This window comes from Phascolarctos cinereus, unplaced genomic scaffold, assembly GCF_003287225.1.
Source record: "Phascolarctos cinereus isolate Bilbo 61053 unplaced genomic scaffold, phaCin_HiC Scaffold_726;HRSCAF=1367, whole genome shotgun sequence".
Taxonomy (NCBI): domain Eukaryota; kingdom Metazoa; phylum Chordata; class Mammalia; order Diprotodontia; family Phascolarctidae; genus Phascolarctos; species Phascolarctos cinereus.
The window spans coordinates 412,255,685-412,273,158 of record NW_027556098.1 but is presented as its reverse complement, the minus strand read 5'-3'; the positions used below and the strand labels follow the sequence as shown (position 1 = coordinate 412,273,158).

Below are 17,474 nucleotides of genomic sequence, written 5' to 3'. Positions count from 1 at the left end.
GCTCAGTGATCATCCCACATCCCAGATGACTCCCATATGTGGCCCACATTTGTCTGCCAAGCTCCGGGCTCACATCAGCACTGCCTGCTGGATATTTCCATCTGGATGTCCCATAGCTGAGAATCCTAACAGAGGCCACAATCTTTCCTCTCAAACCTACCCCTCCTCCTAAACCTCCCATTTCTACAATCTGTGCCTTGTATCCCCAGAGCCTGGGACAGTACCTGATACATAGCCCAGCTTCTGCAGGAAGTCCTTTCCCCACCGGATCCCACCTCTTCCCTCTGAGAGCACTTTCCATCTGTTTAGCATACATCTGTGCGTGCAATGTTATTGGCTTGCTGTCTTCCAGATAGGAATATAAGCTCCTCGATGGGAAGAATTGGGAAGTGTTTGGGGTTTTTGAGTGTTTTTTTTTTGTATTCCCGGCCACTGGTCTGATGCCTGGCTCAATCATTCAATACATGCCTGGGCCACGACATGAACGCCACGGTGCGTGGTGTATACTGGCAAGCTGACCTCGATGTAGCCGGCCTGGCAGCCCATGGGCTTGGTGGCAGCCCACAGCATCTGCCTGGCTGGCAGCGACCTCTGCGCCCTGAACGAGCGCCTGGACATCGCAGCCAGCTGCCACTTTCTGCCTGACATCCAATCTCCTGCTGAGCCAGACTCCAGCCCCTGGGCATAGTGGAGGAGCAGCCCTCCTCACCTGTGTCCCACCCCCACTGTGGTTCCCAAGGTCTAGTGTCCTTTGATGGCTTCTCTGGGAAGACTTGGTAGAGGCCATGTCAGTGCTCCTAGATTCTGGTTTCAGGAGCCTTCCACTGGGTTGGGGCATGGGAAGGGCCTGGAGGCTGGGAGCTGCCTCACCCTCCGTACCGTCAGTAGGTTTCAATAAAGTGTTTCGAAAGAGATGGCCGAGTGTCCTTGGGATGGAGGGATACAGTGGGAGGAGAGGGCACAGGGCACAGTCCCCAACATCCCTGCCCACTATGTACAACCAATGCTAGTCACCAGGCATCGCTGTGGTTCCTTCCAGGATGCCAGGGTTCCTCCATGCCAGGTCTTAGGCTGGCCGGCCCCGCCCGGTTACCATGCCACCTGGGCGGTCCACCAGTCCTTCATTGCCAGGTGACTCCTCCCCCCTCAGACCTTAGGACCTGGGTGATCCTGTGGCCTTTCATCCTCTGGATTCTGTAGAGCTGAGCCTGCCCCTCACCAAGGCTGTCCTGCCGAACCTCCAGGTTGTCCTGTCCAGGATGGGGTCGTGGATGGAACTAGGTGGCTCAGCCTTCCAAATGCTCGGCACTGTGGCTGCAACCTGGTGGCTTCTGCGGGTAGCCTGGTGGCTGGGCCATGCCCTGCTGGTCTATGGGCTGCCCCAGATTGGCCTGGGCCTTGGCATTTCTCTCAGGAGACAAGGGGCCTGGGCAGGTGTGTGGGAGAAGGAGGGAGGGAAAGGGGCCCAAGGGGGAGGGAAGGGGCAAGGGCTCTGATGATAGGGTTCATGTGACCTGCTGCCTCAGAAGAGTCTGTGGACCATGGACAGAGGATTCCAGGACCTGAATTCAAAATTCAGTCAAGCTGCTTCGGACCCCCTGTGACCCCCCTGGGCAAGTCACTTCCACTCTGGGCTTCACTTTCCTTGTTTATAAAATAAGTGTCTGACCAGGGGGCCCCAAGGTCTGTCTGAACCTTGAATCTGATTCCATGATGTGGGTAACCCTGAGGAGGGCTGAGACTTGGGTGGCTTTTTTTGTTTTTGTAGTTTTTTCACATTGGGGGCAGCTGGACTAAATGATTTCCAGAGTCCTGGGAGGCTTTACATCTGAGGTCCTCTGATCTCAGTATTGCATATGTCGGTGCTCACATTCAGGGATGCCCCTAGGGCTGCAGGCCCCCTGCAAGCACATTCCCCCCTTGTGCAGACTCTCATTTCCAGGTTGAGCTCTACTGCACAAACAGCTTAAAGTCCTTTTCAATTCCTGGGCCACGGAAGTAGAACTCAGAAGGAGGAGGTGGAGAGTAGAGGCTCTCTCCTGTCCCTTTCTGGGATCTCCCATTGGGTGGGTCCTCCAGAGGGTTCCCCCCAGGGACTGCCAGATCTCTCTCCTCACAGTGGTAACCGGGGCCACAAACGGAATCGGCAGGAGCTATGCTCATGAGGTAAGTTGGGGGGGGTGGCTGGGGCCAACTGAATCTGTCTTTAGTATACCTGGACATGGCCCCACATCTCTATTCCATTGCATTCCACATACACGGTCCCATGCATTCGGTGTTTTGTCCCATACATGCTTTCTTCTATGTGCCCTGATTATTTTCTAGAACCTCAGGACATGTGTTTGCAGGGGGATTCCTGTGTAAATACATATAAATGTGGTAATTAATGTTACATGTGAATGTATGTACATACATAGATACATACATATACACAAAGATGTATAGATGATAGAAAGACAGACATTTAAGTACATCCATATTTGTCCTGAGTGTTTCTGCTCAGGGGTTCCTATGAATTCCCCACATCCTTCTTTGTCCTATGCACGCCTGCTTATTTGGATGGACCTTCTTGAGTCTTCTGTAGGTTTGGGAGGTTCTGTGTGCCCACTCCCTCAGTCTCCCCATTCTCCTGTCTCCATACAGCTGGCCCGAAGAGGCCTCAATGTTGTACTGGTGAGCCGAGATCTCAGCAAGTTACGTCGGGAGGCAGAGGACATTGGTGAGGGCTGCACTAGAAAGGAGGGCCATGGGAGAGAAGTGAGGCTGTTCAAGGTTCCACAGTGGGATTTGCAACCAAACGACTCAGGTTGGACACAGCTCTGCTAGACATGGGCTGTGTGTGAGCCGGAGCCAGTTAGTCCCATGTGTTCTCTGGGCCTTTCCTCATCTATATAATAAGGAGCAGCATTAAGCTTCTGTTTCTGAATTCTCTGAGTTTTCCTACAGAGAGACTCCATGGTAAGGAAACAAGAGTCATCCAGGTGGACTTCAGTGGAGGCTTGGAGATCTATGAGACAGTTGAGAGAGGCTTGGAGGGCCTAGACATCGGCATTCTAGGTACATACCCATTCCCTCTTCCCTTCTCAGTCCTGCCCCAGAATTCCTCTGCATCACCTTGCTCTGTGGTACTGATCTGATTTTTTTCCAGTGAACAATGTTGGAGTAGCTACCAATATAATGGCCCAGAAGCTAATGGATGTGAAGAATCCAGGCAAGGTAGAGGAAGCTACATTACCCCTCCCCACCCCCGCCCAACTCATGCCCTTTTCCATTTCTCTCAATTTTTCCATCTCTTCTTCTCCCCTCCTTGATCCTGCCCTCTTTGTGTGCCCCTTCCTTAATTACTCCATCTTACCTTCTATCTCACCCCCCCCCAACTCTGCCACCTTTCTAACAGGCAGAAAGTGCTTTCTAAATTTAAATCAGGTCAGAAATGTGAGCTCCCCTTGCTTTTGTGGCCATAATAATAACCAATGTTGAGAAAATGTTGCCTTGAAAATTCCTGACAATTTGTTCCATTTTAAGTCTATTTATTGTCCGTGTATTTATTTACAAATGTGGTATAATTTGTTTTAATTGGGCCTTGGGTCAAGCTTGGGGGGGAGGGATTTGAGTGCTTAGAGAAATTTTCCTAGAGGAGATGGACCTTGATGGGGGAGGCCGAAAGCGGGGGGAGCCTTGAAGGTTGAGAAAGACATTAATGTCTCAGCAAACTACAACCTGAGAATTCATGGCCAGGTTGCTTTTGGGGGAAGTGAGAGACTCTGGGGCCCATGAAAAATAAAAGGTGTCCTCTGTCTTCCCAGAGTTTCACAGACATGATGAATTGTAACATGCTGTCAATGGTTCAGGTAAGACTGAGGCAGAAGAGACAAGAAACATCATTGGCAGGGGATGGAAGGGAGTGGGGGGGAGGGATATGGGGAGAGTTCAGGCAGTATGCCAAGGGTGGATCATTAGGTAGATTTAGCCTTTACTTCTTCCTCCACAGATGACCCGGATCATCCTGCCTCAGATGGTAGCCAGGTAGGGGCCCAGGCATCCCCTTCTCTCCATCTCTAGGGCCTGTTTCCCATCTATACAGACCTCCTCACATATCTCACACACACCCCTCCCCCTGAGACACTCATTTACCTTTCATTTGGCCATTCTCAGTTTTCTTCTCCGATTCTGCAGGGGACGAGGAGTCATCATCAACATATCCTCTGAGGCTGGCAGGCAGCCTTCCCCATTCTTGGCATTATATGCGGCTACTAAGGTAAATGGGTCCCACATCTGAAAGAGGCCAGACCCTTTGAAGTTACCAGGAACAAGAAAGAGGTTCAGGCATGGGGATGGAATGAACAGAGTGTCCCATGTCGAGCTGAAAGCAGTGGGGTGGGGGGAGTGCCCCCTCTACCCCTGATTCCCTCATAGTCATTGGGCAACCAGCTCTCTCAGTTTCAGTTCTAGTGTATATAAAACCAGAGAGTAGATACTAAGCCCTTCACCCATATTCACCCACCACCACTGTGGGTTCAGTAATTTTCTTAATGGGGGGCCTCACAGAGTAATAAAATGAAACCAGACAAACTCTGAGTGCTCCCTTATCAAGTGGGGCCCCAGGTGCCTCCTGGGAGATAGCAATGGAAGCTGAGGTTCACTTTTGCCTTTTGACACTGACAAAGCTTGCCACATGAGGGAAGGACACGAGAGTTCATTAAGGAATTATTAAAGTCTCACTAGGCTCTGTGATAAGCAGTGGAGATATGTGTACAAGCAAGATGAACAATCTTTGCCCTAGGATTCAGGAATGGGGGAGGGTCATCATTGTTAAATCCAGAAAGTCCTGAGTAAGGCCAGGTGAGGAATAAAAAGGAGGCAGTCTAGGCATCTCCACCAAAAGCAGACTCCAGCTGGAACTGGTCAGGCAGGCAGCAAGGTTGGAAGGATGCTCTAGAGTGAGGAGGCCCAGGGGTGAGGAAAGTTTCCAGAGTGGATAGCAAGCAGAGAAGATTTTGAGGTCCAGAAGATCCATAACAGGGCTGAGGGGAGTGAGATGTTTAGGAAATACAGGCATTAATTGGAGGGGCTGTGGGTGCTTGGCCTAGAAATGTCTTCAAGCACATGACAGTATGTTCGGTGAAAGAAACTTTCATTCTGCTGGGACATAGAGGATGCTTTACCTTTTACTTAATAGCAACAAGGAGCCGTTAAAATTTTTCTGAGGAGGCCAGTGATGTAGACGGATCTGTGCATAAGCAAGTTGATCCTCAGTAAAATTTGAAGGATAGATGGGTAGAGAGAAAGAGTGCACCTAGGAACAGCTGTGAGAAGGCTCTTCTGATCGATTAAACAGGTGGTGGTAAGAGCACAAACCACAGCAGTGTCCCTAGAAAGGGAGGAGGGGATAGGAAAGATACCAAGGATATGAACTGCAGAAGACCTGGTCACTGACTGGATTCTAGCAGAGGGAAGAGGGAAGCAGCAAAGCTAACCTTAAGGTTCTTATCAGAGGAGAATGCTTGCATGGTGGTACTAAGGTCAGAAAAGCATGGGGTAAAGGAAAAAGGTCGTCTTGGTTCTGGATATGCTCCAGGTGGAGACAACAGACAGGAACTTCATGGATGAGGCCAGGGCTAAAGGTTGTATTCTGAGAGTCATCGCTATCAAGGTGGTAGTAAAACCATGGGAGGGAAGGGAGATTGGCTCTGTTCCATTCTGTCTTTCGGTGTTTACCACATCATGATCTGTTGAAGGAATTGGGTGTGTCTGGCCAAGGGAAGAAGTGACTGGAGGCCAGGGCATTGTGAGAGCTGTCTCCAAGCATTTGAAGGGCTGTCATATGGAAAAGCAATTCTACTCTTTTTGTTGAGGGTAGATCCAGGGATAATGGTAGAAGTTGCAGAGGCAAATCTAGACTTGGGGCAGCTGGGTGGCACAGTGGATAGAGCATCAGGCCTGAAGTCAGGAAGACCTGAGTGCAAATCTGCCCTCATACACTGGCTTTGTTACCATGGGCAAGTCATTTAACCCTGTTTCCTTCAGTTTCCTCATCTGCAAAATAAGTTGGAGAAGGAAATGTCAAACCACTCCAGCGTCTCTGCCAAGAAAACCCCAAAATGGGCTCATGAAGAGTTGGATATGACTGAAACAACTCAGTTAGAATAAATATAGGTATGATATCAAGAAGAGCTTCCTATCAGAACCTTAAATAGAATGAGTTTCTTCGCAACACCGTAGTTTGTCCCTCACTGAAAGTCAAACTGGGCGACCACCGGTCACTTGCATTATGGAAGGGATTCCTCAGGTGTGGGATGGACTAGATGCCTTCTAGATGGGATGCCTTCGAGCTTGAGGACTCTGGGATTCTGTAACATCCACATGTTCTGTGGAAGCCCTTTCCTCTCTGAGATTCCTTGTTCTGTATCTTAAAGTCCCTCCGGGTTCTGGCAGTCTATAATCTGAGGTACTTTGCAGCTTTAACGATGTGTGTTCTAAGTCTCCTCCCAGCTCTGACATGTTTGTTCTAGGCTACCATACACTCTCTTACCCACTCAATCCCACCCGAAGATCTGATGTTCCATATTCTAAGGGTCTTCTCATGCTTCACATGCTATTTTCTCAGTTCTGATGTTTTCTGTTCTAATAACATTGTCAAAGCTGATGATGCCTTCTTTAAGGACTCTCCCAGCTCAGACTTACTCTGCTCTACAGCCATCCCTAATATTCTCTGTTGTGAGGCTCATCTCTGCTCTGATATTCTTTATTCTAAGGACCCTTCTGGCTCCGTTATTCTCTGTTCTGGCCTGACATATATGTTCTAAGGTCCCTCTTAGATTTTGTTAACCGTGTAAAATTCAATATAAATACACTGTTGTCTTCTTTTAAGTTTATGTCTTGGTCTTCCCTCCACCATGGTCAAGGTTTTTTTTCCTTTTGTTGTAATTTGTTGTGTGTTCATTTTTCCAGCCTACTTCTTGACTTTAAACTGGACATTAAAGTTGGGTTCTGTTCTCCTGAGGGTAGAGAGGCGCTGTACCAAGCTTTAGGTTTTTTGTGTTCTGTTTCAGAGCTAGTTGTGAGAGTCTCTAAATTTTCATTGCTTTCAAGGTGGTACAATGTGGGGAGAGGTGTAGTCACTGCTTTCTTGATCTGCTCTCTGGGCTTGACCCAGGAAGGGCTCCTGCTCCCCTAGAGCCACCACTCTGGAACTGTGACCAGGTCCGCAATTCTCCTGCAGCCACAAGCACTACCCATCTCTTTGCCTTGGAACTGTGACCAAGGTCCCTGCTCCCTTGTGACTGACCAGCAGCACTCCTATCCACTCTGGAAGTGCTACCCAGAACTGTGAATGGGCCATAGAGTTCCCAATCACCCAGTGCCACCCAAAGGTCCCTTGTAATCTGTTTCTGATCATTTGTGCCACCCCCCTTACCATCTGTGTGCTGAGAGCTCCCAAAGCTGCCACTGTCACTGCAATCAGCTGCAAGACCCACCATTGGGTGTCCCTGTCACACTCTGGGCCTTTATCCACCCCGAGGTTCCAGACCTTTCCTGTTGACCTCCTAAGTTGTCTTAAGCTGGAATAATGTCTTCCTGTGACCTTTTGTTGGCTTTGCTGCTCCAAAATTTGATTTGAAGCAATATTTTAAAGTTGTTTGGCAGGAAATGTTGGGAGAGTTCAGCTGGGCCCTGGTCTGTAACTCTACTATCTTGACCACTCCCTCCTAGTTCTGGCATGCTATGCTCAAAGGCCCCTCCTGGCCCTCACACACTCTGTTCTAAAGTCCCTCCCAGCTCTGTCATTTCCTATTCTAATGTACCCCTCCTCAGTATTCCCTGTTCTAAAGTCCCTACAATCTGTACCATTTCTTCCTCCCAGCTCTAACATTCTATGTTCTGAGCCCTGAGCAGACCCCCAGAGACCCCTCACTCTACCACATCCTTTGTCCTGAGGCTCCAGAATTCCTTTGGTCAGAAGCCTTTCTTGTCACCCCAGGAAAGGGAACCGTGTCCAAAGGAAGAAGCGGTGGTCACAGAGTGCCAGCAGAGCTGCAGTAACAACAGGTCTTGCCAAAATAACCTTATTTCCTCTTAGGACAGGTGCACAAAACTAGCAGAGATCAAGGGTACTCAATAGATAGTATTTACCTGGGTCTCACCCAAGTGTTTGATAATATGTCTCATGATGTGGAAAAGAGAGAGATGTGGGCTAGATGGTAGCTTGATTGAGGCCACTAGGGGGCGCCATGGTACACAGAGTGCCGGTCTGGAACTCAGAGCCTTACTAGCTATGTGACCCTGGGCAAGTCACTTAATCTCTCTTTTCAGTGTCTTCACCTGTAAAATGGGGATACTAATAGTACCTACTTCCAAGGGCTGTTTTGAGGATCAAATGAGAAGATAATTGTAAAGCACTTAGTGAAATGCCTGAAACATAGTAAGCATAACAAAAATGCTAACTATTGTAAGTTATTAAGTGCAGGAGTCTCAAATCACTGGAATGACCATTTTCCAAGAGTTAATCATTTATACTTAGATAATATCAAGCTGGAAAGAGTTCTCCTGGAGTGCCAAAGGGATCTGTGCTGGGGCGTAGTCTGCTAAGTGTTTTGTTATTTTAAATCATTGACTTTGATGAAGGCAAAGATGAAATGTTTATTCAAATGTGCAGCTGACCCAAAGTCGGGAGGGAAAGGAGAAGGGAACGTGTGTTTCATAGTGTCTACTATGTGTTAGGCACTGTGCTAAGTACTCTACAAAGATTATCTCAATTTGTCCTCACAACAACCTTGGGAAGTTGTTGCTGTTATGCACATTTATAGATGAGGAAACTGAGGCAGATAGAGTTGAAGTGAGCTGGCCAGGGTCATACAGCTAGGAAGTGTGTAAAGCTGCATTTCAAGCCAGGTCCTTCTGCCTCCAGTGTTCTCTCCAGGTTACTGCCACCCCAACCCCCCCAACAAGAATGGATGACAGAGCCAGGAAGTGAAGGGATCGTGACAGGCTGGGTGGAGGCTAGTAAGACGAAACTGTAAAGGGAGGAATGTAACTTTACATTAGGTGCAGAAATCCAGTTTTTTGTTAGGACAACAGTTTATCTGAAAAAGACCTGGAGATTTCAATGGATTGCAAGCTCAGTATCTAGTATTACTGTGATTTAGCAGCCAAAAAGCTAACTAGATCTTGGACTCCAGGAACAAGCTCGTGAGCAGTCGTATCTCTCTGTACTCTACTCTGGCAGCACCACATCAAGACTCTCGCAGTCAATTGTGAGTGCTACCCTTTAGAAGAAAACCGATAGTCAGGAAAACATGCAAAGAAATGCAAGCAGGATAGTGAGGGGCTTTGAGGATATGCCATATGAGGCCTGTTCACCAAACTGGGAAAACTTCTTCTGAGCCTCTCAGACGCTTGGGCTCCCCACCCACGCCTCTCCACTCAAAAAACCCCCCAAAACCAAACTGGCCTTGTGTTGATTTTGATGAGGTTTATTGGGAATATGGACCCTAGGTGGCGCCATAGTGTACAGAGGGCTTGTCCTGGAGTTAGGAAGACATGTTCCTGAGTTTAAATCTGGCCTGAGACACTAGGTGTGGGACCCTGGGCAAGTCACTTCAGCATTTTTGCCTCAGTTTCCTCATTTGTAAAATGAGCTGGAGAAGGAATGCCAAACTTCTTCAGTATGTTTGCCAAGAGAACCTCAAAATGAGGTCATGAAGAATTAGACAAGATTAAAAAATAACAACAAATATTTAGGGATTTATTTTCTCTCCAGATTGAATAGAAGCTCCTTGAGCCTGTGTGAGGATTAGCAAGGCCAATCCCACTGGCTCCTAGTATGTGTGGCATAGATAGGAGACTACATAGTGCAGTGGGTAGAGTGCTGTACCCAGAGTCAGAGAAACCTGGGCAAGAACGTGGGCAAGAAATAGGCTGTTGAATTGTTTCAGTTGTGCCAACTCTTTGTGACCTCATTTGGAGGGGTCCTTCAGGCAGGGAAGGCTTCCTAGAAGAGTCAGGGTGGGAAGGGATAGCCAATCTGATCCAGAAGCATTGTGGAAAAGCTCAGAGATGTCAAAGAGCCCTGGGGGCCAGAGTGGTCAGGAAAGACTTCCTAGAAAGGAGAAATCTGACCCAGACTTTGAATGACACAGGAAATTGTCAAGGTCAGTGGAAAAATTCTTCTATTGTTTCGGGAACCATAGGGCAGCTAGGTGGCACACTACAGTGCCTGGAGTCAGGAAGATTCCTCTTCCTAAATTCAAATCTGGCCTCAGACACTTACTAGCTATGTAACCCTGGGCAAGTCACTTAACCCTATTGGCTTCAGTTTCCTTATGTGTAAAATGAATTGGAGAAGGAAATGGTAAATCACTCCAGTATCTTTGCCATTTTGCGGCTAAGTTTTGTCAATCGGTCATTTCAGGAGTGTCTCACTCTTTGTGATCAAGAGGGTGAAGAAGAGTCTGAGGTGACTGAAATGAGTGAATTACAAAGTTTGGGAACTATCCCCTGAAGAGAGGACAATGTTAGGCTGTGTCACAGTTTAGATGGAACATTGATGAGCTGGAGAACGTGCTGATGGGAACCAGCAGGACCTTGAATCTGGTCTGATACAAACTCCACTCTTTGGTGTTTCAAACCTTCATAGCCAGGCTTGCAACTCCTTTCCCAGCATTGTTACTCATGAGCACAGTAGGATCACAAATGGAGAGCTGGAATAGCCCTCAGAGGCTGTCCCTCATTTCACATGCAAGGAAACTGAGACCGAGAGAAAAGAAGTAACTCACCCATGATCATCCAGCTAGTAGCAAGTAGTATGAGTGGGATTTAATCATTGCTCTAAACGTGGAAGAGGCCTCAGAGATCATTTAGTCCAACTGTCCTCACTTTACAGAGGAGAAAACTGAGGCCTGGGGAGCTTAAGTGACTTACCCATGGTCATCCAAGTGGTTTCAGAAATAGGATTTGAGGCCAGCCTGAATCCAGCCCTCTTGCTGCTGGACTATGTGGTCTCCTATGTGTACTACGCATGCTAGAGCCCGGCAGAATTGACTTTCCTGCTGCTGCCCAGAGAGGACACTGTACTGCCCCCCCACCCCTGTCTCTATTTCTGTCCTGCTCTCCCTACTCACCTCCAGCTTTTAGAATCTCCAGCTTCCTCCAAAGCTCAGCTCAATTGGCACTGTCTACTTGAGGCGTTTCTGATCATTCACACTGCCCCAGGTGCTTCACCTATCAATTACTTGGTATTAAAAGAACAATAGTTACTAGTATTTGTATAAGACTTGAAGGTTTGCAATGTACTTTACAAATATCCCATTTGATCCTCACAAAAACTTGGCAGGTGGTTGCTGTTATTATGCCCATTTATAGATGTGGAATTTGAGGCCAACAGAGACAGAGGTTAAGTGACTTTCCCAGGGTCACACAGCCAGTACAAGGCTAAGGCAGGCTTTACACTCTGATTTTCTTGAAGCCAGATCTAGCACTCTGTTATTGGGCCATAGCTGCATATGTTTGATATGTATACATATGGACACATGTTTCTCAGGGTAGAATGGAAGCCTCTGGAGGGCAGGGATTGTTTTGGTTGTTTTTATTGTGTTTTCTTTGGCTTTCTGTTTTTATTTTATTTCTAGTGCCTAGAAGAACCCCTGCAGAGAGTGGGCTATTAAATACTTCTTAGCTGTTTGATTGGTGTATAGAACCAGGCATATTTAGCCAGGAGAAGAAAAGGCTTCATGCAGGACTTGGGAACTCTCCTCCAGTACTTGGAAGAATGTCATGTAGACAAGAACCACTCTTGTTCTCGTTGAACCCACAGGGCAGAATCAGGAGCAGTAGTGTGCCCAGGGCAGAACAAGGGTCCTCTCACTGAGAGCGGCCACAGAGTGGAGGCTGCCTGGGGAGGTAGTGAGCATCCCATCTTGGGAGGTCTTCCAGCAGAAGCTGGAGGACTACTACTCATTGAGGGTTTAGTGAAGACTGCTCTTCAGGAGTGGGTTCCGCTGACTGTACTCTAGGTGTCTTCTCATGCTAACATTCTGTGACTCACCGTCTCTCACTCCTAGGCCTTTATGAATAGCTTCTCTCGGGCTGTGGCCTTGGAATACCAGTCCTCTGGAGTCATCATACAGGTATGGGTGTGGGTGTGAGTGTGAATGTGCTTGTGTGATTGTTAGGGCCTGAAGAGATGGATGGGAAAGTCTGTGAGGAGCTGAGAGATGGGGGAGAGCTTGGGAAGAGGGCAAGGGGGCCAAGGTAAGTGGGATTGGTGAGAGGCAGTAGTTTGGTGAGGTAGCAAGAGGGTGGGGACAAAGATGGGTGAGCAGCTAAAGGGGAGGAAGCTTTTGGGAGGTGGGTAGAGTGAGAGCTATGACCCTTCCATCTAGTCATCAACTTCTTTCTCCAGACTCTTACTCCTCTGGTAGTTTCCAGTAACATGAGCCAGATGCCACCCATAAAATTCTTGGTGAAGTCTCCAGATGATTTTGCCAGAGAAGCCTTGGATACCGTAGGCGTCTCTAACTTCACCTGGGGGTGTTTCCTACACTCTGTCCACGTAAGTGACTGGGGTGCCCATTGGGTTGAACTAATAGGGAAGGTGTCCAGACCAACTCCTGGCTGGAGGGCATGGCTATGGAGGGAAGGAAGGATACTCTTACACATCAGGAACTCTACTAACCCCTTTACAAAGATCTCATATGATCCTCATGACAACCCTGGCAAGATAGGTGCTGTTATTATCCTCATTTTCCCATTGAGGAAACTGAGTCAGACAGCTGTTCAGTGACTTGTGTGGGATCACACAGGCTGGATTTGAACTCAGGTATTCCAGACTCCAGGTTCAGTGCTCTAGCCATTATACCCTATCTGTACACACCTAGGTAGAAGGTGGATCTTTGGGGAGTGTGTGTGTGTGTGTGTGTGTGTGTGTGTGTGTGTGGGCATTGGAGTGAAGGGGGATAATGGGGTTTTTTGAGCAAGAGCAATGGGGTTGTGGAAAGAATGGGAGGCATGAATGAAGTCAGATGTCTGCCCCAGTTATAGTGTCATGGAAAGATCATTGGATTTGGATTCAAAAGAGCTGGACTGAAATACTAGCCTTGCCATGTACTGGACCCTCATCAGTCACCTTGCCCAGGGTTTGTCTGGTACACAGGAAAGAATACTGGATTAGGAAATTCCAGTCCTGCCTGTGAGGGCTTGAGGAAGGCACTGAATATCTCTGAGACTCAGTTCCCTCATCTGTAAAATTAGGTGGATGTCTCAGTGACCTCCCTTCCAGCTCTAAATCTGTGATTCTAAGACCTAAATCTCTGGAATTCAGTTTTTTTCCACTTGTGAACTGAGAGTGGCTGTGATCAGGTGATCTCCATAGTCCCTCACAGCTCTGAGTCCTCCTTTTGGAGAGGATGAGCTCCTGGACCTGTGATTTCATAGGAGGTAGGGAACTCCTGGTGAGGACACTCCCTCTCCCAATACAGCTTGTCTGCAATCTAGAGTTGTTGAGTTGTCTGGGGCACTGAGAGGGTGCCACAGCCTGTCAGTGTCAATGCTGGGCCATTGGCCCCTTAGCTTCTCAGCCACATAGCTTGTGGAGGGCTCAGATGTTCTGAGAAAGTCATCAGAGCAAGCCCCCTCCTCCCTGGGTCTGATACTGAGTCTTGAGATCTTGAAGGAAATGCCTCCCACCAGACTTACAGATTGGAACCCATTCCCAAGTGCCAGTTGTCATAATGCTAGATGGGTCAACGGGAACTCACTTATCTACAGCCCATCTGACCAATGCGTAAGACCTTGTCTTTTTTTGATGGGGGGTCTTCAGTTATAGGGCAAATGACTCTCTAGAAGTCGGTTGTCAGGAACCCACACAGTACTATAAAATTCAATGATGCAGGTTGTGGTTACCTAAAACCCACTGTGGGTAACTTTGATGTTTAGGGCTCTTATCAACAGCCTAGAATGCAGGTATGTGGAACTTGGTGGCTCCAAGTCAGCTCACAAGAACTCTGTCCTTCTGAATTGACGTCACTGGGCCTTAGTTATTTGATAGGCTGTTCTCTCGAAGTCGTTGGTCCAGAACAGAATCAAGAATATGACAAGACCCCCAAAAAGAAACACCCTAGCTCCAAAATGTGTGCATGTGCATGAAAGCTTCTTCATCTTCTTCAAGGAGAACCCACCGGGTTCTCTAAACCTATTGGCTCTTATTCAACACAAAATTCTTACAACCTTGGCGCTCTGGTTCTCTAAGTCCAAAGAAGAGTAGAAGATGCATGGACCACATCCCCTGGACCCCCAGAAGGTGATGAACTCAGGGTGCATACCAAGACCTAAGGTTTAGGACATGGCCAGTGTGGGATTTTTCTTAAATTGATTAGGCATGCTTATTGCAAGGGGTTTTTTCCCTTCCTTTTTAAACAGGAAAAGTGGGAAGGAGAGGAAATATATTTAATTCAGTTTTTTAAAAAAGATGAGAAGGGTACATGGAGTTAACTAGAGAAGGGCAGGGTGACTGATGGAATTAAGTGAGGGCAGCAAAAGACTGAAATAGAAAGGGCAACACTAAGGTTCGTTCCTGAATGCTATCTTCTTAGAGATTAGGACATTAGATAAATAGACTCTGGATAGGTGAGTTGCCACTGTTCCATCTAATATTAGGGCGATGAAGTGACTGCCAAGGCATTTATCACTTGGTCTAGAGTTTGCCCAAGGAAGCAGAGACAGAGGTGAGCTTATTTTTTTTTTAAAGGAAATTGGTGTTAAGTGACTTGCTCAGGGTCACAAAACTAGTAAGGTCTGGAGTCACATTTGAACTCAGTGTCGATGTTCTATTCACTGTGCCACCTAGCTGCCCTAAATTCAGGTCTTTCTAACTCCAAGCCCAGCACTCTATCCACTGCATTACCAGCTGCCTCATCCTCAGCATTCTCTGCCCCGTGAGGCTTCACCTTCTGATTGATTGGTTCCTTCCAGAACATCCATTTTAAGGGGAAGACCCAGGCAACAGCTGTTTTCAGCTCTATCCAGGCTGCACTGCACTCATCTGCATAGGAACTTCCCCTGCCTTTTCTCTTCCCGTTTTTCAGCTTCTTTTTAGCACTCCATTAGAAGCGAAGCTTCTTGAGGGCAGGGACTTTCTTTGTTTCTGCTTGTATTTGTGTTTCCAGCACTTAGCGCAAGACGTGGCACATAGTAACGTCTTAATAAATGCTTACTGGGTCACTGGCAGTATAATATATAGCATTCATGTGGAAGAATCGTGGACTATCAGAGCTGAAAGGAACACCTGAGAATAGAGAATATCAGAAGTATCAGAGACCTTAGAACAGAGAATGCAAGAGCTGGGAGGGACTTTGAATATGGAATGTCAGAGCTGGGAGGGCCCTTAGAACAGGGAATGTCAGAGCTGGGAGGGCCTTAGAGATCATGTACTCTAGAGATATCAAAACTCCTGCAATGAAAACAAGAAAGTGTTGCCCAAACCAGATTAAAATGTAATTGGGAAATACTTATTAAGGTAAATACAACTGTGCTCCATGGCTAATGTTCCTAAGTCAGCAGTCATCTGCTGGGCTCTGTTTCTTCTGGAGTTGTCTGAAGAGGCCCTGATGGGGGAGTGCCCCAGGCCCCAGTGCTCTGGGCCTGGGAGCCAGGCTGAGGCCAGGCTGCCTCCTGACCACTGTGCTCCCTCCTTCCCTCAGAGCTTGTTGCTGTGGCCCCTGACCTCGAACTTCAAATTCGGCACTCCGATTCTAAAGTTCTTCAACTCTTGGTTCAGAGCATCCAGAATATCCTGAAGAAGTTGTGGGAAGGAGGTGGGGACTCAATTGGAGGCCTTTGTTGGGGGATGGGCACGGACTGCTGCTGGTGGGAAGAGGGGGGCAAACAGAGGGGTTTCCTCTGCTTGGCTCATCCCTCTGTTCTGCTTTCTAGGGTCCCTTTGAGGAGAAACATCAGCCCTGAGAAGCTGTAGTTGTAACTTGTTATAATAAAGAGTTCTCTCTTTAGCCAGCTCTCTGACTTATGAATACTTGCATGGCCAAGCACACTCACAGCCATCCTGGTGACACCTCAGCCCACAGTCGCGCTGGGAGTCCTGGGTCTGAACCCCACTTACACTCGTCATCACTGGCAGGTGTGCTGAGTGGGGCCCAGGAGAAGTAGTCTGACCTCTGTTGTCCGTGGGCAGCCCTCCAGATACTGAAGGGATCCCAGAGAGCAGAAAGGGCAGGGGTGATGGGGGAGATGCAGGAGGCCTCCTCCTCCTCCTCCTTCTCCTCCTCCCTCCTTCGCCGCTCCCCACTCTTAGAAGTTGTCACAGACTCCAGGCTGGGGTGGAGGGGAGTCAATACACCGTGATAATTTACGGGCCCCAGGAGCTCTGGTTCCCATCTCCACCTTCTTCCCTTATTTGCTCTGTAACCCTGGCCAAGTGACTTCCTGTTCCTAGTCTGATTTTCCCTTCTATAAAATTAGGTGGGAGGGGATGGATTTTGATGAATCTCCCAAATTCCTTGCCAGCCCCTGGGACCAGTCCCCTTATACTCTTCCTTAGGTCTGACATTCTGAGTGTTGGGTTCAAGCTGGGCCATTGCCCTCCACACATGCCACTTTCATTTTTCCAATGGCATGGAAGCCAAGGATCGTAGATGGGAATGCATTTGGCCAAATCCACTCAGCAAACCCACCCAGGGAAGGGCAGAGGAAGGAAAGGTCTCAAGGCTCTCTCCCTTAGAACAAGCAGAGAGCATTCTCCTCCCGCCATCCCCCCATGCAAGTCACAGTCCTCTTTCCATGTACCCCTCCCCCCTGCACTTCCCTCCCCACTACAGCTCCCTCCCCTCAACCCCCTCTGAACACCTCTAGCTGGAAGCTGGGAGGGGTGGCTCCCAGAGGGCAGAATTCGGCCCTCCCTCTTGGCTGCCTTTAGCTATCTCCCTTCCCCTTCCCCTTGAGGAAGAAAAACAAGGAAAGAAATCAACTTCCTGTCTCCTTCCCAGGGCCTCTCCGGACACAGCAGAGAGTCACCAAATCCCAGATGTCAGGGCAGAAAGGGACCATAAAGGTCGCCTTGGCCAAATCCTCTAGCGAGATGGGGAAACTGAGAGCAAGGGAAGGAGTGTGACCTAGGCCAGGGTCTCATAGTGAGGCAGAGGAGGGGCAGGGCCCAACTTCCCACTCCTAGCTCTGGGGCCAAGGGAGCTTACCCACTTACCCAAGATTAGAGACTGGGAAGAAGAGATTGGAGAAGACCCTGCCTTCCCTCCATCGGCTGTAGGACTCCCTGAACCCTCCCAGGATGGTGGAGATTGGCCCTGAAAGCCTTCTGGGCAGCAGCCAGTGTGGCAACTCAGGTGTGGCAGGGTATGTGAGGAGTTCAGATGAGACCAGACGCCCCTTTTCACGAGCACCGAGTTCAAATCCTGCTTCTAACACTCATTGACTTTGTGACCTTGGACAACTCCCTACCCTCCTCGGAA

The 17,474-nt window shown here is 48.4% G+C and overlaps 1 protein-coding gene and 1 pseudogene across 2 annotated transcripts in view; one reads left to right on the top strand and one right to left on the bottom strand.

Moving 5' to 3' along the window:
• The window catches only part of LOC110204482 (very-long-chain 3-oxoacyl-CoA reductase-B-like), a 117,762-nt pseudogene that overhangs the window by 62,443 nt on the left and 37,845 nt on the right, over positions 1 to 17,474 (bottom strand). The gene's annotated exons all lie outside the window — the stretch shown is intronic.
• Positions 1,144 to 16,007, top strand: LOC110203906 (very-long-chain 3-oxoacyl-CoA reductase-B-like). Its single transcript, XM_020980301.1, has 12 exons — positions 1,144 to 1,434; positions 2,120 to 2,166; positions 2,644 to 2,719; positions 2,947 to 3,057; positions 3,149 to 3,216; positions 3,807 to 3,851; positions 3,992 to 4,026; positions 4,177 to 4,258; positions 12,060 to 12,125; positions 12,401 to 12,550; positions 15,696 to 15,809; positions 15,928 to 16,007. The coding sequence occupies exons 1-11, from the start codon at positions 1,260 to 1,262 to the stop codon at positions 15,789 to 15,791; spliced, it is 951 nt and encodes a 316-aa protein (XP_020835960.1). The 5' UTR covers positions 1,144 to 1,259; the 3' UTR covers positions 15,792 to 15,809; positions 15,928 to 16,007.